The 24,025-nt window shown below is 39.1% G+C and overlaps 2 protein-coding genes across 11 annotated transcripts in view; both read left to right on the forward strand.

The window, feature by feature from the left end:
- IARS1 (isoleucyl-tRNA synthetase 1) overlaps positions 1-2,729 on the forward strand; it is a 79,157-nt gene extending 76,428 nt beyond the window's left edge. For both annotated transcript variants that reach the window (XR_011254247.1, XM_069575686.1), the window contains exon 34: positions 2,144-2,729. Coding sequence is in view for 1 of the 2 variants with exons in the window: in XM_069575686.1 (XP_069431787.1) it covers positions 2,144-2,226 (83 nt within the window). In the remaining variant the exon portion in view is untranslated. The remainder of the gene's footprint in view (positions 1-2,143) is intronic.
- A 13,129-nt stretch (positions 2,730-15,858) lies between these two features.
- ZNF484 (zinc finger protein 484) overlaps positions 15,859-24,025 on the forward strand; it is a 29,314-nt gene continuing 21,147 nt past the window's right edge. The window contains exons 1-3 of one of the 9 annotated variants that reach the window (XM_069575691.1): positions 15,933-16,282; positions 21,563-21,628; positions 23,319-23,363. Coding sequence is in view for 4 of the 9 variants with exons in the window: in XM_069575687.1 (XP_069431788.1) it covers positions 16,268-16,282; positions 21,563-21,628; positions 23,319-23,363 (126 nt within the window). In the remaining 5 variants the exon portion in view is untranslated. Of the gene's footprint in view, positions 16,283-19,850; positions 19,966-21,562; positions 21,629-23,318; positions 23,364-24,025 lie in introns of those variants that run through there. The other 8 variants (XM_069575687.1, XM_069575694.1, XM_069575690.1 and 5 more) reach the window with 8 other exon arrangements.

A 24,025-nucleotide genomic window follows, 5' to 3' on the forward strand; every position in this document is an offset into this window, starting at 1 on the left:
AAGTTTGAATATGCTGTTCTTGAGTATAAGTTTTTTGGTATAATGCATTCTTCATTTCTGTTACAGTGTTTTGATTTCTAACATTTCCTTTTAATTCTTTCTTAGAATTCCCATCTTTGTGCTTACATACCCATCTGTTCTTCAACGTTGTCCACCCTTTCTGTTAGCATCTTTAACATTAATCCTAGTTATTTGCAATTCCCAATCTGATATTTTCAAAATCTCTGCCACATCTGAGTCTCGTGGTGATGGCTTGCTTCATCTCTTCCTACTGTGTTCCCTCTTAGAATAATGTGATATTTGGTTGACAGCAGTACATGATGTTTTGGGGAGAAGGAGCTGAGGTAAGGTAGGCCTTCATTGTAAAGTTTTATGTTTATCTTCTAGGAATTAGGCTATAATTGTTTATTGTTGCTGTAGGCTCCAGAGGCTCCAATTTCCTTCTGTTGTTTTATGGTTTCCCTAGAGATTCCTTTTTAAATATGGTCAGAGCTTTGCGCATCCTTTCAGCTGTAATACGCTATTATACAGGAACCCTTATGATGTTGTAGTAGAGTATGTGGGGAGAAGTGTTCTATAATTTTAAAGTTAGTTTTCAGTCTTCAGTGAGTCTATGCCTCTGAGCTGTGACCTTCACAAGTGTTTACTCAGCTTTTTAGTTTTTCCTCTTTAGGTGAGAAAGGAAGGCTGAAGGGGTCTAGAGATGGGTATTTCTCTTTCTCCAGGTCAGTTAGGCTCTGGTTAAAAAGAAAAATAATAGTTACTGATAAGGAAGAAGCTCTCACATTTTACTGGGAAATTTTTTCTCGGAGCCTTGTACCTTTTTTATCTTCATTTCCTCCATTGTTGTCACCTTTTGTGTTTAGTTTATTTTTTGTATTGTACTATTTTCTCACTTCCTTTTGTGTTTTTTTTCTGTTAAGATGCTAGTGTTTACCATGGGGGTTACAACTAACATCTTAAATTTGTAACAATCTAGTTTGAATTGATGCCAGTTTGACTTTTATAACATACAAAAACTCTGCTTCTATACAGCTCTGTCCCTATTTGTATTCTTGTCAGGATTTATATCTTTGTAATTATGTGTCCCCAAACATAAATTCTTAATTGTGTTTTATGTATTTACTTTTAAACCATGTAGGAAACAAAAAGGGGGGTTGAAAATTAAAAGCAGCAGCAATATGACTTTGATTCACTGTCTGGCACCCTTTCATTTCAACCTGAACGATCCATGTAGAGTTTCTTTGTGGTCAGAGCTGGTAGTAATGATTTCCTCCCTCAATTTTTGTTTACTTGGAAATGTCTTAATTGTTCCTTAATTTTTGAAGAAAAAATTAAGAAGAAAAACTCTGTTTTGTTAAATGGAGAATTCTTTGTTTGATAGCTTTTTCTTTTAGCACTTTAAATATGTTACTCCTTTGCCTTGTTGTTCCCATGGTTTCAGATTAGAAATTAATCTTTTAATCTTATTGAAGATCCCCGGGACTTCCCTGGTGGCTCAGACGGTAAAAGCGTCTGCCTAAAATGTGGGAGACCCAGGTTCGATCCCTGGGTCGGGAAGATCCCCTGGAGAAGGAAATGGCAGCCCACTCCAGTACTCTTGCCTGGAAAATTCCATGGACAGAGGAGCTTGGTGGGCTATAGTCCATGGAGTCGCAAAGAGTTGGACACGACTGAGTGACATCACTTGGAAAGGAGTCCAAGTATGTAACTTCAGATCATCTCTCCCAAAGGAGTCATGGACAGTGTTACCTCCTCCTAGCCCCAGAGCATGACAGTAGTATGTACAGTGTATTACCAACCAGAGAAGCTCACCTGAGCCTTGGTGTCCAGAGTTTATATTAAGACTTCATTACATAGGTATAATTGCTCATATGATTGTTTTTTCTGGTGTGGCCAGCTCCACTCTGAGTCATATCATTGTCATCTCATTAGCATAAACTACCAGGTGTGTTCAGAATATATAACAAAAGATACTCCTGTCATTCAGGAAAAAGTACCCCCCCAGCAGCAGAGACAGAGTTTAGGTTTCCCTTAAGGTAAGGCCGAATATCTTGCTATCCAGGCAGTTAACTTTTTTTTTAATGTTCATCCAAAATAGATAGAAAAATTATTTCCTTAAAACTTCTTCTTTCCATTCTAGAAATTACAGAAGAAATCCCTATGAAGACTTTGAACACGAAGACTGTGTATGTTTCCGTGTTACCAACTACAGCAGACTTCTAAATTTCAATTATCTGTGGTTCAGTCAACGTTTCCCTGGCGTATACCTGTTCTTCCCCCTCCACTGAAACAGACACATGGGCACAGACATATTGAAGATGTTTCGTTCAGATGCATGTATAATATACTGGTTTTTACCTAAAATCAAAATGGAATTGATCAGGTGACTTGAGACTTCACAGTAGTATTCACACTTAACCTTAATCACCTATGCAGTTATGTTGAGGGAAAGTTGGTGTTACCTCAGCTCTAAAAAGTAGGCTACTATACTTGAAATTTTAAGTATAGAATATAGAAGTAGTTTAAATGGTATAGTGTGTGTGTCCACACACACACACACTCATATATTTATATATAGTTCTGTGGCCTTTTAAAACTTGTTTGAAATCTCTTAAAGGAATGGACAGTGTTATATATTTCTTGCTACCTGGATTTTCCTGGGTAATTTAATGGAATATTTTAAGTTTCAGTAAATCAGAACAATAAACTTTCTCTCAGATGATAAATATGTTAGAAGTAATTCATTCTTCCATCTTTAAAGAACTCAAAACTTAATAGTCACTTCCATATTAAGACTCTAGACTAAATATCTTTGTTTCTTTTCATTGAAAGAAATTTATTTATTTATTTTTTTTTTAAAAATATAGCTTCTAAATCTAGCAAGAAATCTTTCTGAATTCTCCCTATAATGGCCAGTTGATGTGCTTCTTGCTCTTACAAAAAAGCTTACATCCACGGGACTTCTCACATTGTTTTTCTTTTTTTTTTTCATTGTTGTTGTTGATTTATTTATTTATTTTTTTAAATTTTAAAATCTTTAATTCTTACATGCGTTCCCAAACATGACCCCCCCTCCCACCTCCCTCCCCACAACATCTCTCTGGGTCATCCCCATGCACCAGCCCCAAGCATGCTGCACCCTACGTCAGACATGGACTGGCGATTCAGTTCTTACATGATAGTATACATGTTAGAATTCCCATTCTCCCAAATCATCCCTAAAACTCTTCAGATTACTTTTGAAACACATTTGGCACCAAATTATTTCCAGAGCTATGACCATGTTAACGTCAGCAAACTAAAGAGGCTGATTTGAAGCAATTGTCCTAATAGTTAAATTATGGTAGTAAACTAAATATCTAATTTCACTTCTTCCCAAAAATGGCTGTGTCAGAGAAGTAGATGCCAAGACAAAATTAGATGTGCAAGAATCTATTGGGGGAAGGGTATCTTTCTCATACACAAAAGATAAAGGGGAGGGTTTAAGACAAAGGCAGAGCCTTCAGAAGGAGTCCAGAGTTAGGCAGAAATGACCTGACTTTGGACCATGTCTTACTTAGTCAGTGGCTGAAGGGGGCTGTGGCCTCAGCACAAATGTATCCATTGAAAATCCAGCTATACTGGATAGTATAAGCCAGCTATACTCCCTACATCAGATTCTCCTGAAAGGAACTCTGAATCATGTGGCTCTAGCCACTAGAATAAATGCATTCAAATCCAAACCCACAGAGGTGGAGGAAACCACACAAGGTAACAAGTGTTGGCAAGGATCAGAGAAACTAGCACCCTTGTGCACTGTTGGTGGGAATGTAAAATGTTGCAGTCACTATGGAAAAGAGTATAGAGGTTCCTCGAAAATTAAAAGTAGAACAGGTATGATTTCTATGCTATAGCAATCCACTTCTGGGTATATATCCAAAAGAATTAAAAGCAGGGTCTTGAAGAAAGATTTGCATACCCAGGTTCATTGCAACATATTCACAGTAGCCAAGAGGTGGAGCAACTCAAATGTCCACTAAGGGATGAATGAAGCAAGAAAATGTAATGTATACATACAATTGAACATTATGCAGTCTTGAAAAAGAAGGATGAACCTTGAGGACGTTAAGCAAAGTGAAATAAGCCAGTCAGAAAAAGATAAATGCTGTGTGATTCCACTTGTATGAGATATCTAGAGTAGTCAAATTCATTGAAATGCAACACAGTGATGGTTACCAGGTGCTACAGAGAGGGAGAAATGGGAATAGTTTTGCAAGTTTTGAAAAGTTCTAGAGGTCTTTTGCACAATGTGAATATAATTAACATACTAAGCTTGATCCTTAAAAATAGCTAAGTTGTTTATTGAATGTCAGAGTGTCAGAAGCCAACCTGAAAGAGCCTCCCGTGGCCAAAGCTGGAACAGTTTGAACAAAAATAATTTAGGATTGAATTGAAATCCAAAGTATAAAATAAACATCAATGAGTACATGCCGATATAAATGATTGAGTAAATAAATAAATGAGAGAGGTGAGACAGATCTTGGTAAAATTCCACATAATTTATATAGATGTTCCCTCTCAAGGTGGTATGCCTTAACTCCCCATACCCTGAGAGTGGGCTGTACTTCATGATTTACATCTAAAAAGTATAAAGTATGGAAAGGGGACAAAAAGCAACTTCGCAGTTAGAAAACTGGCACAGACAGCCTCAGACAGGTCAGCATCATCAGTCTGATGGCATATACTCCTAATAGGACTTGATGAGACTGTTACTTTACTTCTGTTGTCTTCCCAAGCACTTAGAGCCCCAGACTAACCATGAGAAAAACAGAAACTGAGAGACATTCTGACAGGACCTGGCTCTTCAAAACTGTCAAGGTCATCAAAAACAAGGAAGATCTGAGATATTCACAGATCAAAGGGGACAATGCAGACAAAGGCTAAATATGATGTGACATCCTGGATGTGATCCAGGAACAGAAAAAAATCTGAAGGGGAAGACTCGTGCGATCCAAATAAAGTATGGAGTTTAGTTAACAGTATTGTATCATTGTTGGTTCAATAACTGTGAAAATGTACCATGATAAATGTAAGATGTAAGTTAACAGTAGGGTAAACTGGATGTAGAGTGTATGGAAACTCTGTTAAGAAGTGGAAGAAAATGAAATTTAAAATTATTTATGATAGCATCAAACACTGTGAAATACTTCAAGGACAAATTTGACCAAAGATGTGTAGTACCTGTATCCTGAAAATTATATTGCTTAGAGATAATAAAGCCTGTATGATTGAAAGAGATATGTCATGTTCATATTAGTCAGGTAGCACTGCCATAACAAAATACCACAAACCAGTGACTTAAACAGCAGGAGGTTATTTTCTCACCGTACTGGAGTTTAGAAGTCCAATATCAGCAAGGCTGCAGGTTTAGTCTGTCCTGAAAGCTCTTACGTTTTCACTGCATCCTCACATGGCCTCTTTGTGTGTGTGAACTCCCGGTGTCTCTTGTTAGGACACTAGTCCTGTGGGATTTAGGGACCCACCCCCATGACCTCGGCTTCCTAATTGTTGCTAGTGGTAAAGAACCAGACTGCCAATTCAGGAGACAAAAGTAAGAGATGAAGTTCTACCCCTGAGTCAGATCCGCTGGAGTAGGAAATGGCAACCTACTCCGTATTCTTGCCTGGAGAATTCCATACACAGAGGAACCTGGCGGGCTACAATCCATAGGGTTGCAAAGAGTCGGACGCAACTGAAACTACTTGGCACCTGTGACCTTAATTAACTTTACAATATAAATGCAATCACATGGGCATTAGAACGTCAACATTTGAATTTCAAGAAAACAACTCAGTTTATAATTTTCATAGATCTGAAGATAATATTAAGCTGACAATTATCCCAAGTTAATGTAAAGATTCAATGTAATACTGATCAAAATCCCAGCAGAATTTTTTTATAACCTTAACTAGCTGGTTTTAAATTTTATATGGAAATGCAGAGGATTTAAGACGTAAGTTTTCAAAGAGAAGTACAAACTTGGAGGATTTAAATCTAATTATAGGATTTATGAAACTATATAATTAAGACTGGAATTGGCAGAAAGATAAGAAATAGAGCATTAGGGCAGAATCCAGAAGTAGATCTATATATTTTCAATTAATTTTTTTTAATGATGGCAAGGACATCAATGGGAAAGGGATAATGTTTTCTCCAAAATGGTGCTGTAACAAGTGGATTGTAATAGACACACATCCACAGAACCTTGTTCTATACCTCTCTGTTTACAAAAGGACTCATAAGTCAAAAAATATAAATACAACAAATATAAAATAGGCAAAATATATGTTTACCACAATGTATAACAGAAGTAAAAGCTAAAATTATAAACCTAGAAGAAAACCTTAGTGACTTTGTGTGGTAAGTAAAATGATCCCCCAAAGATATCCTCAGCTTAATCTCTGGAACCTGTAAGTATATTAAATACCCAGGGTCACATCTTTGCAGGTGTGATTAAGGTTGTAGACTTTAAAGAGATTATCCTGGTTTATCTGAGTGGGCCCAGTCTAATCACAGCTTTTAAAAACATAGAACTTTCTGGAGGCAAGAGAAATTGACAGAAGGGGAGGTAATAAATTCCAAACATGACAAGTGAAGAAAGAGAAAAACATATTTAAGCATATTGGGGGCTTCCCTGGTGGGTCAGATGGTAAAGAATCTGGTATGCAGGAGACCCAGGTTTGATTGATGGGTTGGGAAGATTGCCTGAAGAAAAGAATGGCTACCCACTCCAGTATTGCTTGGGAATTCCATGGACAGAGGAGCCTGGCGAGCTACAGTCTATGGAGTCACAAAGAGTCAGACCCAACTGAGCAACAAACAAAGCATATATATGCAATCTATAAAAATGGTACTGATGAACCTATTTCCAGGGCAGGAATAGAGACACAGACGTAAAGAACTGACTTGTGGACATAGCAGGAAGATGGGACAAATTGAGAGAGTAGCATTGAAAAATACACATTACCATGTTTAAAATAGCTAGCTAGTGGGAAGCTGCTGTATAACAGGGAGCTCGGCCTGATGCTGAGCTGGGATGGAGGTGGGTGGGAGGGAAGCTCAAAAAGAAGGGAATATATGTATGCTTATGGCTGATTCATGTTGTACAGTGCAATTATCCTCCAATTAAAAAAAATCCAAATATGAGAATTTGTTATGCTGTTGCTGGCTCAATGATGTCGGGTCCATGTGCAAGAACTGGAGAAGGGCCTCTAGAGCTAAGGTCAGCCCCAGATGATAGCAAGGAATCAGAGACCTCAGTCCTGCAGCAGAAAGGAACTAGAATCTGCCAGTAGCCTGACCAACCTTAGAAATAGATTCTTCCCAGAAGGCCCTGATAAGAGCCTAGACAGTCAACACCTTCACTTTGGCTTTGTGAGGCTCAAGGCAAAGAAGTTATCAAAGTCCACCAGACTTCTGACCTACCAACTTATGAAATAATAAGTTTGTGTTGTTTTGACCTAAGTTTGTGATAATTTATTAGAGCAAGGCAAAAGTTTTCTTAAATAGGTTACAAAAAGCACAAACTATAAAGGGAAATATGAGTAAGTAGGACTTAGAAAACTAAAGACTTCTCCAAAAGATATTTTATAGATAATAAAAAGCAAACCACAGACTAAGAGAATATTTGCAAAATATATCTGAAAAGGGCTTGAACCTGGAATATATAAGGATCTCTTAAACAACGGTAAGACAAACTGCTCAGTTCTTTTAAAATTTGGCTAAAGATGAATAGGCATTTCACTGTAGAAGGGATACAAATGGCAAATAACCACATGAATATTGTTCAGCATCATTAATAATCAGATAATTGGAAATTAAAACTATAATGGGAATCATTACAAACCCACTAGAATGACTAAAAAGTCTGACAATATCCTATGTTGGCAAGGATGTGAAAGAAACTAGACCTCATACACTGTCATTGGGAATATAAAATGATACCATTAATTTGGAAAATATCAGTTTCTTAAAAGTGAAACATAGACTTCAGGTCCGTACAAGAGTGCATAGACCTGTTTGTTTTTGCTCCTCTAACTGTAAACTATGGAAATAACTAAGGAGGCAACCAAAGGAAAACTCTCAAAAATAAGAGGGAGGTGAATTGATTTGGAACCTCATGACTGGAAAGACAGCCTAAGTGGTAGGATTTAATTTCCCCATTGAACAGAAGATGGTGATCCAACCTAGCCATAGAAGAGAGTCAAGTAGTCCATTCCTCTCACAGATCAAACAGAAGTCCCTCAAACTACAATAAGTCCCCTATGTACAAACCTTCGAGTTGTAAACTTTCAGAGATATGACACGTATTTGCATGTCCAACCATGCTAGTTCATGTGTCTGGCGTACATTGTCCCTTGCACGCATGCTCTATGAGTGGCTGTGCTTTTCTGTACTTTACAGTTCTGTTGTGCAACATGAGGAGCTTCCTAATTCCTTGAGGAGGCAGTTACTTTTTGAGACACAGGAACATAGGATGGAACATGAAAATTGCAGCAGCCATTTGGAATGCAACCCATGCTACCTTGCCATCTATGATGAGGAAAAGAGAGCTATCACCCAGACATTACTGCATCATTTTTTCAGGAGAGTAGACAAAATTGAGTCCTGCAAGGAACCAGAACCTGTGCCAGCAACATCAGCTGTGAGTGAAACTGCAGCTTGCCCCCCATCTCCTGTTGCTGACAATCCTTCAGCTCTACCATTTCCCACCTCCTCTCCTTCCAGTCAGTAACCCTTCATGAGTTGACAGATCGTGTATACTAGCCAAATTATTTGTGTGAAAAGTATTATAAACTTATTATGGTATAGTACTATATAGCCTACTGTGTTAGTTAGGTACCCAGTCTAACTTCGTTGCACTTAAAAACAAATTGGACATATGAACAAGTTCTCTGAATGAAAATCATTTGTATGTAGGGGACTTACTGTGTATGAGACAAACCCATCAAGGGAGTTCTGGAACATTAAGCAGTAAACAACAAGCCCGACTTACTCCCAGAGACCTGGTATTACAAGCGGTAACCAGTAGAGGGCATCCTACCATAAGCACCCAGACAAAGCAGCCTCTTGCTTTGATTGGCCTGAATAACTCATCTCTTGCCAGAGACACCAGGGTGACTAGGGTAACTAGTATGTGTGGGAGGGGAGAGAGGGCCAGGGTTTGGGGGGAGAGGAATGTCTCATGGTAATAAGCATGTGGCCTGTAGCACAAAGATAAGGCAGCTCTAGAACAGAGAAGCTTCTTAGTTCCTTGAGGCCAAAAACCTCTCATCCCAGAGAGAGACCTAGCATCCCAACCTAGGAAGACTCCTTTTATCCCCCCAGGCAGCACTAGCAGAGAGCCCCAGTGGCACCGGTTAAAGCAGACCAAAAGTGAAGTTGCTCAGCCGTGTCCGACTCTTTACGACCCCATGGACTGTAGCCCACCAGCCTCCTCCATCCATGGAATTTTCTAGGCAAGGGTACTGGAGTGGGTTGCCATTTTCTTTTCCAAAAGCTGACCAAAATGAAACCACAAAACTGCTAAAATTTAAACTGTCAGTGGAACCACTGTCTACAAAAGGAGGTTAAGACCTGCACACTAAACAGAACAGGATACCTGCCTGCTAAAATAAAAGATTTAAATAGGAGCCTAAGCCTCCTAACAACAGAAAATCTTTATTCTAAGAACTAAGAAAATCACAACTTGTGACAAAAGAATCACTGACACCAAGACCAAATTTAAACAAATGTTGGAATTTCTGACAAGAAAATCCTAAGGATTCCACCCAGACACTACTAGATCCAATCAATGACTTCAGCAAAGTTACAGGATACAAAATTAACATACACAAATTGTTAGCATTTCTATAAGCTGATGGTGAATTATATGAAAAAGAAATAAAATGACCATATTTATAATAGTATCAAAACCAATAAAATATTTAAGAATAAATTTATGTATAAAATAGATGACTAGTGAAAACCTATATAGCACAAGGAACTCTATCTATACAATGCCCTGTGGTAACTTAGAAGGGAAGGAAATCCAAAAACGAGGAAGTATATGTATATGTATAGCTGATTTGCTTTACTATACAGTAGAAACTAACACAACATTGTCAAGCAACTATATTCCAATAAAAATGAAGAATGAAAAAAAAGAATAAATTTTACCAAGGAGTTGAAAGAAATAAATCCTAACCCTACTCAGCCTTCTCTGACACCATCCTCGTAAGTCGGGAAAGGGGATGATTGGGAATACTTTGTTATAACAAAATGATTTGAGGGTAGAAGTCTGGACTTCGCTGGTGTGGTGGGATGCAGCCACAGTAACGGTGAAAGTGAAAGTGAAGTCGCTCAGCCAAGTCCGACTCTTGCGACCCCACGGACTGTAGCCTACCAGGCTCCTCCATCCATGGGATTTTCCAGAAAAGAGTCCTGGAGTGAGTTGCCATTTCCTTCTCCAGGATGTCTTCCTGACCCAGGGGTCGAACCTAGGTCTCCTGCATTGCAGGCAGACGCTTTACCATCTGAACCACCAGGAAGCCCCTAGTAAAGGTATTTTACAGTATTTTTCTGGAATAGAGAGGTTTTTCTCTAAAAGTTCTCTGTCTTGCTAGGCTTTCTCTTTTCTGGTCCTTTGGCTAGAGCGTTTGTGTTTTTTGTTTGTTTGTTTGTTTGTCTGCCCTCTCTGGCATCCCTGAGTTGTTGGCCTCTTCAGTTCTAAGTGCAGGATGTACAACACAGAAAGAAAGCCCAAAGAACCGACCACCATTTTGTCACTTGAGTCTCGTGATATTATGATTTATAATCAACATATATTTAGCCTTTGTTCCTATTTCTGGCACCTCTGCTTTGCTGATATCCTCCAGCCTCTGCCCAGATGGTACCCACCCATCTGGGCCTTCATGGCCACTCTCTGTAAAGCAAAAGCTCACTCTTGCTCTGTCCATTCTGTTCCCTTCTCTTCTTTTTTCCATAGTCCTGAGTGCAATCTTGAATGCTCATTTATTTTCCTATATTCTAAATACAGGTGTCAGGTGAGGTAAGTCAGAAAAGTAGAAATGTCATATGACTCCTCCAATTAAAATAAATTAATAAAAAATAAAAAAGAAATATGTGACACCCCTTATATGTGGAATGGAAAAAGAAATGATACACATGAACTTACAAAACAGAATCAGAACCACAAACTTAGAAAATAAACTTATAGTTGCCTGGGAGAAGTATGGGAGGAAGGATATTTAGGGAGTTTGAAATGGACATGTACGCACTGATCTAACATCTCAAAAAGGAAGAAATATTCTTCAGAAATTCCCATTTTTGTGGTTTCAAGTCTAAATTCTTCATCTGAAAGAAGAAAGGAGATTAAATTGATTCAACAGGACATATAAAATCAGACAGAAACCAAGCTCTATAGCCCGCAATGAGATGTTCTACTCTGACTGCTTGTCCAGAGCTTGGCACATAGTTGGTGCTTAATAAGCAATTGTGAAGAACATCAGGGTCTTATTCTATTAAGCACCTATTAGTTGAATCTGTATTGGTCATTATTTCCTTCCCCTATTTTACTCATCCCTAGGTACTTCTTGACTTGCCACTGAAACTACACTTCCCTTTCAGTTCAGTTCAGTTCAGTTGCTCAGTCGTGTCCAACTATTTGTAACCCCATGAACTGCAGCACACCAGGCCTCCCTGTCCATCACCAACTCCCAGAGTCCACCCAAACCTATATCCTTTCTGTCAGTGATGCCATCCAACCATCTCATCCTCTGTCGTCCCTTTCTACTCCAGCCCTCAGTCTTTCCCAGCATCAGGGTCTTTTCAAATAAGTCAGCTCTTCGCATCAGGTGGCCAAAGTATTGGAGTTTCAGCTTCAACATCAGACCCTCCAATCAGACCCTCCAATGAACACCCAGGACTGATCTCCTTTAGGATGGACTGGTTGGATCTCGTTGCAGTCCAAGGGACTCTCAAGAGTCTTCTCCAAAACCACAGTTTAAAAGCATCAATTCTTTGGCACTCAGCTTTCTTTATAGTCCAACTCTCACATCCCTACATGGCCACTGGAAAAACCATAGCCTTGACTAGATGGACCTTTATTGGCAAAGTAATGTCTCTGCTATTTAATATGCTGTCTAGTTTGGTCATAACTTTCCTTCCAAGGAGTGAGCGTCTTTTAATTTCATGGCTGCAATCACCATCTGCAGTGATTTTGGAGCCCAGGAAAATAAAGTCAGCCACTGTTTCCACTGTTTCCCCATCTATTTCCCATGAAGTGATGGGACCAGATGCCATGATCTTCGTTTTCTGAATGTTGAACTTTAAGCCAACTTTTTCACTCTCCTCTTTCACTTTCATCAAGAGGCTCTTTAGTTCTTCTTCACTTTCTGCCATAAGGGTGGTGTCATCTGCATATCTGAAGTTATTGATGTTTCTCCCAGCAATATTGATTCCAGCTTATGCTTCATCCGGCCCAGCGTTTCTCATAATGTACTCTGCATATAAATTAATTAAGCAGGGTGACAATATATAGCCTTGATGTACTCCTTTCCCAATTTGGAACCAGTCTGTTGTTCCATGTCCAGTTCTAACTGTTGCTTCCTGACCTGCATACAGATTTCTCAAGAGGCAGGTCAGGTGGTCTGGTATTCCCATCTCTTGAAGAATTTTCCACAGTTTTTTGTGATCCACAGCCAAAGACTTTAGCATAGTCAATAAAGCAGAAATAGATGTTTTTCTGGAACTCTCTTGCTTTTTCAATGATCCAGCGGATGTTGGCAATTTGATCTCTGGTTCCTCTGCCTTTTCTAAAACCAGCTTGAACATCTGGAAGTTCACAGCTCACATATTGCTGAAACCTGGCTTGGAAAATTTTGAGCATTACTTTACTAGCATGTGAGGTGAGTGCAATTGTGCACTCAATTCTTTGGCATTGCCTTTCTTTGGGATTGGAATGAAAACTGACATTTTCCAGTCCTGTGGCCACTGCTGAGTTTTCCAAATTTGCTGATATATTGAGTGAAGCACTTGAACAGCATCATCTTTTAGGATTTGAAATAGCTCAACTGGAATTCCATCACCTCCACTAGCTTGGTTCATAGTGATGCTTTCTAAGGCCCACTTGACTTCACATTCCAGGATGTCTGGCTCTAGGTTGGTGATCGCACCATTGTGATTATCTGGGTCGTGAAGTTTTTTTTTTTTTTTGTACAGTTCTTCTGTGTATTGTTGCCACCTCTTCTTAATATCTTCTGCTTCTGTTAGGTCCATATCACTTCTGTCCTTTATTGAGCCCATCTTGCATGAAATGTTCCCTTGGTATCTCTAGTTTTCTTGAAGAGATCTCTAGGCTTTCCCATTCTATTGTTTTCTTCTATTTCTTTGCACTGATCACTGACGACGGCTTTCATATCTCTCTTTGCTATTCTTTGGAACTCTGCATTCAAATGGTTGTATCTTATCTTTTATCCTTTACTTTTGGCTTCTCTTCTTTTCACAGCTATTTGTAAGTCCTCCTCAGACAGCCATTTTGCTTTTTTGCATTTCTTTTTCTTGAGGATGATCTTAATCCTTGTCTCCTGTACAATGTCACAAACCTCTGTCCATAGTTCATCAGGCATTCTGTCTATCAGATCTAGTCCCTTAAATCTATTTGTCACTTCCACTGTATAATAATAAGAGATTTGATTTAGGTCATACCTGTATGGTCTAGTGGTTTTCCAGTGATAAAATGTGGCCCACTGGAGAAGGGAGTAGCAAACCACTTCAGTATTCTTGCCTTTAGAACCCCATGAACAGTATGAAAAGGCAAAAAAATAGGACACAGTGAACTCCCCAGGTCGGTAGTTGCCCAATATGCTACTGGAGATCAGTGGAGAAATAACTCCAGAAATAATGCAGGGACGGAGCCAAAGCAAAAACAACACCCAGTTGTGGATGTGATAGAAGGAAGCTCAGATTCTGTAAAGAGCAGTATCCTGTAGGAACCTGGAATGTTAGGTCCATGAATCAAGGCAAATTGGAAGTGGTCAAACAGGAGATGGCAAGAGGGAACATCGACATTCTAGGATTCAGCGAACTAAAAATGGACTGGAATGGGTGAATTTAACTCAGATGACCATTATATCTACTACTGTGGGCAGGAATCCCTTAGAAGAAATAGAGTAGCCAACATAGTCAACAAAAGAGTCTGAAATGCAGTACTTGGATGCAATCTCAAAAACGACAGAATGATCTCTGTTCAGTTCCAAAGCAAACCATTTAATATCACAGCAATGCAAGTCTATGCCCTGACCAGAAGCTGAAGTTGAATGGTGCTATGAAGACCTACAAGACCTTCTAGACCTAACACCCAAAAAAGATGTCCTTTTCATTATAGGGGACTGAGATGCAAAAGTAGGAAGTCAAGAAGTACCTGAAGTAACAAGCAAATTTGTCCTTGGAGTACAGAATGAAGCAGGGGAAAGGCTAATAGAGTTTTACAAAAAGAACACACTGATCTTAGCAAACATCCTCTTCCAACAGCACAAGAGAAGACTCTACACATGGACATCACCAGATGGCCAACACTGAAATCAAATTGATTGTATTGTTTGCAGCTAAAGACAGAGAAACTCTATACAGTCAGCAAAAACAAGACCAGGAGCTCACTGTGGCTCAGATCATGAAATCCTTATTGCAAAATCAGACTTAAACTGAAGAAAGTGGGGGAAACCATTAGACCATTCAGATATGACCTAAATCAAATCCAGTAGGATCAGAATGCTAATCATTCTGTACAAAGACATGTTTATTGCTAGTTTGTGTATATATACATGCCCCTCTGTTTGTATTGCTTTTCTTGGCTTGCTTTTCTTCTTGCCTACTTATTGAAAATGTATGTGTGTGAGGATATGTATCTGGGAGAAACTAGTGTAACATGTTCTGAAACAATACTTTTTTCCAACCTCTTCATACTACCTTCAAAGGCCTTTTTTCCCCTCATGAATTCCTAGTGCGTTCACAGTAACACTGATTTTGACAGTTTCATATTCTCGAAGATATTTATTCTGAGCTGTTCAGATCTGCAATGAAAGCTCTCTAGAACTCCTGCACAGCTGTGATTTTTTGCTGGATCCTGCTATTTTGATTTCATGTTTCTTTCTCCAGTAGTTTCCTAAGAAAAGTATGAATAGGAGAGCAATTACTTTGAGACCATGCATGTCTGAAAATGTTGGTATTCTATACCAAAACGTAATTAATAATTTTGTATAGTATAAAAGTTCCAAGTTGGAAACAATTTTCCCACAAATTTTTGAATGTATTACTCTTTTATCTTCTAGGTTCTGTTATTGCTGTTCAAGTCCAAAGCCAATTTGGTTACAGGTCTCTCATTCATGTTCTTTTCAAACCTACATCTCATTGTGTCTCCTGCATTGGCAGGCGGGTTCTTTATCACTGATGCCCCCAGGGAAGCCCACAGATTATGGTATCCCTTGGTAAATGCTCCCTGGATGCTTGGATAGAATGTTTATTCTGTTACTTGGGGATGGAGTGCTTAATAATTGCTGCTTAAATATTATTGTTCGAGGTGCTTCAAATCCACAGGAATAGGGAAGATGCCTGGGGCTGCTTTGGGTGATCAGCTCTGGTTGTTCCTGGCTTAATTCCAGGATACATCCCTCGATTCCCCCTTTCCTCCTGACAGCTCTTTACTACGCAAGTCTACTTCACTTCAACATGGCGGCCCACAGGCCTGAGTGACTACATGGGCGCCGCCATATTGAATCGAATTTAAATCATTTAGAGAAAGGCAGAGTTCAGCAGAGCGCCATGTTGAATACTGGCAAATTTCCGCAGAGAAGCCACTGTTGAGCATGGGCATATGGAGGCGGAGCCTAAGAAATTCCACAGGGGCAAGGAGGGAATCCAGAAAAAGGAAGTAGGTGGAGTTGTATTTCCTGTGACTGTGTGTGTGTGTGTGTGTGTGTGTGTGTGTGTGTGTGTGTGCGCGCGCGCGCGCGCGTGTGCGTTTGTGTGTGTGCGCTCAATCGCTCAGTCGTGTCCGATTCTTTGCGACCTCATGGATTGTAGCCCTCCAGGATCCTCTGTCCATGGAATTTTCTGGAGCGGGTTGCCATTTCCTTCTCTAGGGGATCTTTGCCACCCAGGGATCCAACCAATGCCACTTGCACCTTCTGCATTGGCAGGCAGATTCTTTACCACTGCGACATCTAAATGACCACTGTCTGGAAAGAGCATGGGTGAGGGGCTGGTGAGTGCAGGGAGCATTGCGGTGGGGATTTAGTTAAGAGGTGTCGCTGCTGTCTGTGATGAACAATGGGGTCAGAGATGGAGGCCGCCAGTGGATGGAATAATAGGGGGTGTGGTGTTGATGGTGGCTTCCGGCGGGATTGGTGGGGTCGGAATGGTGAATCCCTGGAGACATGGGGTGGGAGTGATAGTGGATGGTAGAACTCCAGGCGGAGTGATGGAATCTGTGGGATCTTTGTTGTTGGATCGGTGGGCAGGTTCCTGGATTCTGTGGGGGGAGGGTAACTGTGGGGCCTGAGAAATGAAGGATCTGAAGGGGAGAGATGGTAGATGGTCATTAATATCCTTTCTTTTTTCTGCTTACTAGGTTGTTTCTATTTCTGATTTTTAAAAAATTATTGATGGACATAATAAATAATCATAATAGGAGTAGAAAAGAGTTTTGTTAGTATTGTTTGAGCCAAACTGAGGACTGTAGCCCAGGAAACAGCTAGGAGGCTCTGAGGAATTGCTGGGTTGGAGTATGGTTTTCAGCTTAGCCTTATAAATTTATCAGAACAAAGATCATATATAAAACACGACAGGGATACATTCCTTCGACGTTTTAAAGCAGCTAGATTTAATACATATACAGTGAGACTGCAGGACCATGATTCCTGTTAAGGAGATGCTATAAGAAGGGAGTTACTTATTCTTATCTTCCAAACACCTTAATGGTTAAAGCAGATGTGCTGTGTATGTTCACACAAAGTTCAGTCTGAACCATGTGTAAGCTAAAACAACTTCTCCATGCCTCAATATGTGAAAGTTTTCTTCATGGTACACTTTGCTAGAGATTTAAAAATATATCGTCATGTGCTTTGTATCCCGGTTAGGAGCTACATTGTCATTCCTAGTTATTTATGTATCATTTTTCTTCCTTTTTTTTATTATTAGGAATATCAAGATTTATTTTATTGGTCATTTTGAAGTATTCAGTATGTTTATACTCTCTACTATATTTATATTAATTTTATCTTTTTAAAAAATGTTTTCTCCCCACTCCCCCATTTCCCCCCATTTTATGTAACTGTCATTTTTTTCCTTATTTTCCTAATTTTATACTGGATACATTTAGGGGTATGATATTTCTTTTATATGCATCTTAATTTTTGAAATGTATAATTTCAGTTTGATGTTCCACTTTGATCCTGAGTTGAGTTTCTTTATTCCTGAATTATTGATATGTTTCATTTATTTTTATTTTTATTGTATTTTCATAGACTGTAGACTGCAAAGTCTCAACTTTTAACAATTTATCAAGCTTTTCCTTTTTTTTAATTTTATTTTTTATTGAAGGATAATTGTTTTACAGAATTGTGTTGTTTTCTGCCACACCTCAACATGAATCAGCTATAGGTATACATATATCCCCTCCCTTTTGAAACTCCCTCCCCTCTTCCCTCCCCATCCCACCACTCTAGGTTGATACAGAACCCCTGTTTGAGTTTCCTGAGCCATTCCTATTCCTATTGGCTATCTATTTTAAACATGGTAATGTAAGTTTCCATGTTACTCTTTCCATACATTTCACCTTCTCCTCCCCTCTCCCCATGCCCATAAGTCTATTCTCTATGTCTGTTTCTCCATTGCTACCTTGTAAATAAATTCTTCAGAGCCATTTTTCTAGATTCTATATATGTGTGTTCAGTCAGTTCAGTTCAGTTCAGTTGCTCAGTCGTGTCCAACTCTTTGCGACCCCATGAATTGCAGCATGCCAGGCCTCCCTGTGTGTTAGAATACGATATATCTCTTTCTTTGTGACTTGAAGGCAAGCTACACAAGTTACAGTGAGCTTTGTTCAATGGATATAAGAGAAAGCGTATTTTCTGTTTGTGTGGTATAAACCTCTCCTAATATATATTAAATATAGCTTGTTGGTATTTTTCAAGTCTTTCTTTTCTTATTTTTGGTCTACTTGATTCATCATATTTCTAAAGAGTTGCAGTAATAATTTTTTACTAGTAATTCACTTTGTAGTTCTATGTGCTTTTTTACTAGTTTTGTTTGCATGTATTTGGGGGAAAGGCATGCATAAATATAATGGTTAATGCATTTTGTATTTTTTAAAATTTATTGGATGCTATTATTATAGGATCTCGCTTTTCAGTGAAAAGCAGTTTCAACCTTGAATTTTATTTTGATATTTATATTGCTATCCCAGCTTTCACTTTCATTTGGATGACTTATCTTTGCCCAGGGCTTTATTTTGTATTTCTATTGCTCTCATTGTTTAGATCTACTCCTTGCAATAAATACAGTTTGGTTTTTTCAGATCTAGCCTATGATCTAGTCTTTGTCAATAGATAATTTTACCTTTTCAGTTTGGTGTAATACCAATTTTATACCTTTTTACCCAATTTTATACCTTCCATTTTAATGTTTACTATTTATTTTAATTCACTGTTTTCTGCTTTTCTTTTCCTTTTTCATTGGATTGATGAAATTTTTGTTCATTGTTTCCATTCTACACCCCAAGATAACTTGTTTTTTTCCTGAAATGTTTTGTCATATGATAGTGTTGTTACTTTTCCCTTTGATTACATTCTTATATCATCATCATTGTCCTTTTCAATAATTCTATATCTTGCAAAAGTTATTGCTGAAAAATATATTTCTGTTTGCTACTTCTCACCTGATTTATTTTACATTTATTTGGAATAGTTTTATGGTTTTTTTTTCTCAGATAATGGTAAGAGATACTTTGTTAAGTGCTTTCATTTTTGGAAGTGTCTTTGGCCCTAACAGAGAAGTTGTCCTTTAGATGCTATTTCTGATGTCACTTAGCTTTCATTACTGCAGATGAGGCATCTTGATTTTTTAAATTCTTTCTCTTTAAATAATCTGTTCATTCCCTTGCACTTCAGATTTGGATGTGTTTTAGATTTTAAAATTTATCTTTAAAATTCAGGAATATTCATAGATTTGTTCACTGAGTTCCCAATTGTTTGTGTGTGTGTGTAAATTTGTTAGGAAAACTAATGGTATAGATCTACTGTGTGTGGATAGTGAGAGGAGTCCTTGGGTGATTTTTCACGGCCCACTGAAGGTCCATCTAGTCAAGGCTATGGTTTTTCCAGTGGTCATGTATGGATGTGAGAGTTGGACTGTGAAGAAAGCTGAGTGCTGAAGAATTGATGCTTTTGAACTGTGGTGTTGGAGAAGACTCTTGAGAGTCCCTTGGACTACAAGGAGGTCCAACCAGTCCATTCTGAAGGAGATCAGCCCTGGGATTTCTTTGGAAGGAATTATGCTGAGCTGAAACTCCAGTACTTTGGCCACCTCATGCGAAGAGTTGACTCATTGGAAAAGACTCTGATGCTGGGAGGGATTGGGGGCAGGAGGAGAAGGGGACGACCGAGGATGAGATGGCTGGATGGCGTCACAGACTCGATGGACATGAGTCTGAGTGACCTCCGGGAGTTGGTGATGGACAGGGAGGCCTGGCGTGCTGCGATTCATGGGGTCGCAAAGACTTGGACACGACTGGGCAACTGAACTGAACTGAACTGAATCTTTTGATATTCCAGATACTTGGTGTTTGTTTTGTTGCAAAAGCTCCCGTTTACTCTGGCTCCTCCCTTATCTCTTCAGAACAGTCCCTTTTAGCTGTCTGAGGGGCAGTATCCTGGACTTAAGTCCTCAGTAAGTCTACTAAATAAAAATAATCCTCACTTTTCAGTGTAAGAATTTTTTTTCAGTCAACAGTAGTAATAAAGGTGTGGATGCCAGTTATTGATGCAGGCGGGATTGTGATATAATAAATATGTATTTTGATTTTCATCCACAGTTCCCAGCACAAAGCTCCTAACACCTTTCTAATTTCCTAAGTGATAAGAGTTATAGGGGGCCTCTTTTGTTTCTGTCTCTTGACATAGCACCAGAAAGATAAAGATGAAATTAGTGGGGTTTTTGTTGTTGTTATAAATAATAAGTACCTTTGAAACACCCCTGAGTTTATTTTAATGAAATGATGTTTGAAAAGCCCCTAGTGAATCACTCAATGGGGGCTGTTTGCCAGGGGAACCAAGCAAGTTCTTAAAGTTTTAGAGATTGAAGTTGAGTAGGAAGTTGAATCACCAATGGCTAGTTACTTAATCAGTCCTCTGTACATAGTGAAGGCTTCATAAAAACTCGAAAGAATGGAGTTTGGAGAGTTTCTAGGTTGAACATGTGGAGATTCTGGGAGAGCAATGCACTCCTTCTAACATATCTTGCATATTCATCTCTTCTACCTGGCTTTTTCTGAATTATATTCTCATAATAAATTGGTAATCTAATAAGTAAAATATTTTCTTGAGTTCTATGAACTACTCTAGAAAATTAGTGTAATATGAGGGAACCTTGTGGGACCATCTGATTGTAGCCAGTTGGTCAGAAATACAAGTAAGAGCCTGAACTTATGGTTGGCATCTGAAATTGGGGTGGGGACAGTCTTATAGGACTGAGTCCCTAGCCTGTGTGAATAATGCTAAAACTGTAAGTAGATGGTGTGAGAATAGAAGAAAAACACACAGGAGTTTTTCCTTTTCAGCACATGGGATTGATTGATGTAGAGTCAGGGCCATGGGGTATAGTTATTGGAGGCTCTGTGATCAGGGACTATAGAATGAATGATTATGATCTTGTAGAGAGAACAGTGGTGGCTTGAAGCGAGATCTTTGTTCCCTGGCCAAGAATTGAACCTGGGTGAAAACCAGGAATCCTATCCACTCCACCAGCAAGAGGCAGAAGCAGAGTTTCTCTGGCTTTTGCCCTATTTGAAAGCAAAAATGTTTTAAGGAGGCAAAAACTGTAAAAAGCAAAACAAAAACAGGTATAAAGTTTATTATTAGAGACACAGGATAACATGTGGTAGAGTTTGTTTAGTTAAGACATAGCAAGGTAGAGATACATACCTGGAAAGAGTGTGGGCATCCCCACTAGCGAGGAGGAGCACGATAAAGAGACAGTTAAATCTTTTATATAGGGCAGTTCTTCTAGGTTTTTGTCTGTCTTTGGCCAGTTATCTCACTTTTTTTCCCTCATAACTGACCTGACCTAGGTCCTCCCTCATATGTGTGCACATCTTTTTTGCCAAGGTGGGTTCCAGTGCAGCAACCTATGGGAAGGTTGACACCACCTCTTATGGGGTGGTGCTCCCTCCCTTTTTGACTGCTGAGGAAACTTTCTGTGCGTGTATAGATAGGGAGGTGTCCTTGACCTCAAGAATGAGAAATATGTGGTCTCTTTATCCGAGCAGGACTCAGCTCCTCTCTGCCACGGCCAGGACTGCTATCCTAAAGTATCCACTGGAGGCAAAGTGCAGGTATTTAACTTGTTCCTATTGTTATTTCTATCTGGAAGTGTAAATAGGAGGCTGGCTGTAAATGTCTAACCTGGAGCCCATCTATCTCGTGCCTCAGTTGGGGCATGTGAGCAGTAGAACATGGGAACCAGTGATTCTGATCTGTGAGTAATGGCTGTTGGGGTGAGGTCAGTGTGCAACGATTGGCAATTGGAAAAGAAAATTTAGGAGTGGGAGTGCGGAATTGAGTGCCAGGGATGGGGATGAAAACTAACCGATCTGATCACATGGACCACAGCTTTGTCTAACTCAATGAAACTATGAGGCATGCCATATAGGGCCACCCAAGATGGACAAGTCATGGAGGAGAGTTCTGACAAAACGTGGTCCACTAGAGAAGGGAATGGCAAACCACTTCAGTATTCTTGCCTTGAGAACCCCATGAACAGTATGAAAAGGCAAAAAGATGAAACTGAAAGATGAACTCCCCAGGTCGGTAGGTGCCCAATATGCTACTGGATCAGTAGAGAAATAACTCCAGAAAGAATGAAGAGACAGAGCCAAAACAAAAACAACACCCAGTTGTGGATATGACTGGTGATGGAAGTGAAGTCTGATGCTGTAAAGAGCAATATTGCATAGACACCTGGAATGTTAGGTACATGAATCAAGGCAAATTGGAAATGGTCAAACAGGAGATGGCAAGAGTGACTGTCGACATTCTAGGAATCAGCAAACTAAAATGGACTGGAATGGGTGAATTTAACTCAGATGACCATTATATCTACTACTGTGGGCAGGAATCCCTTAGAAATGGAGTAGCCATCATAGTCAACAGAAGAGTCTGAAATGCAGTACTTGGATGCAAACTCAAAAACAACAGAATGATCTCTCTTCATTTCCAAGGGAAACCATTCGATACCACAGGAATCCAAGTCTATGCCCGGACCAGTAATGCTAAAGAAGCTGAAGTTGAATGGTTCTATGGAGACCTACAAGACCTTCTAGGACTACTAGCCAAAAAAGATGCCCTTTTCATTATAGGGGACTGGAATGCAAAAGAAGGAAGTCAAAAAATACCTCGAGTAACAGGCGAATTTGTCCTTGGAGCACAGAACGAAGCAGGGCAAAGGCTAATAGTATTTTGCCAAGAGAACACACTGGTCTTAGCAAACACCCTTTCCAACAACACAAGAGAAGACTACACATGGACATCACCAGATGGTCTATACCAGAAATTACCTATAATTTTCCTGTCATCCAAATGTTATATCTGTTAACATATTAATATATTTCTCCCAGATGATTTTCTCTGTGTGCATGAACGCATTCATATATGTGTTCATGTGTACATACACACATTATTCAATGAAAATGGACTCATACTGTTTGGTACGTCTTTTTATTTTTACTTACCATTTTATTTTTCTATAGTACTTTAATTTTACATAATATTGTATCCTATGGGTGCCCTGTAAAGTATTTAAGCGGTTCATAATTATTGGGTATCAAGATGTTTCTAACTTTCTTTTTCTTTTTTTGGTATTAGCCATGCTTTGGTAAAACTCCTGCATTTAAATCTTTGTACAGTACAGGATGATTTTTTTTGTGATATGGTTCTAGAAGTAAGTTTTGGGGTCAGGTTCATGGACAGTAAATGACATTGACACAGTTCCTTCTCTTATGTCCCTCTGTCAATCTGTTTTCTCAGATCTCTGCCCCTTTCCCAGAAGAGCCAGAAATGACCAAGTCCCTGGTAAGTTCTTATTTGTTCATTTATTTATTTGCTGCTTTCCTTACTTTTCAGTGAGTTTTAGAAGGTATCTATTAACCCATATAGTGAATGGACAAGCGTAAATAAATAAAAACTAAGATCAAAGACAGTAAAAAGAGACTATCAACTCCAAGTCAAACTTGGATTGTAGGTATATGTGAGTTGTGTGACTTAACAGTTATGAACTTTGAACTACAAAATTGTCTCTGATCTTCATGAAAGACATAGCAATAATGGAAATGAAATACATGCTTTATATTGTTAAAAAGTAATTTATTTCATCTATAATAACTACTTCCTGGCTCTTGATGTTTGAGAAAATTTTTGATAGATTTTTTTTACTTTATATTGAAGTATAGCCAGTTAACAATGATGTGATAGTTTCAGGTGGACAGCAAAGGGACACAGTCGTACATATACATGTATGCATTCTCCCCCAAACTCTGCTCCCATCCTGGCTGCAACATAACATTGAGCAGACTTCCTTGTGCTATACAGTAGGACCTTGTTGGTTATCCATTTAAAATATAGCAGTGTGTATATGTTAATCACAAACTTCCTAACTGTTCCTTCCCCGTATTCTTTCCCCCATCCCACCCTGCCCTGGCATCTAGGTTTGTTCTCTAAGTCTGTGAGTCTGTTTC

Source organism: Ovis canadensis, chromosome 2 (genome assembly GCF_042477335.2).
Source record: "Ovis canadensis isolate MfBH-ARS-UI-01 breed Bighorn chromosome 2, ARS-UI_OviCan_v2, whole genome shotgun sequence".
NCBI lineage: Eukaryota > Metazoa > Chordata > Mammalia > Artiodactyla > Bovidae > Ovis > Ovis canadensis.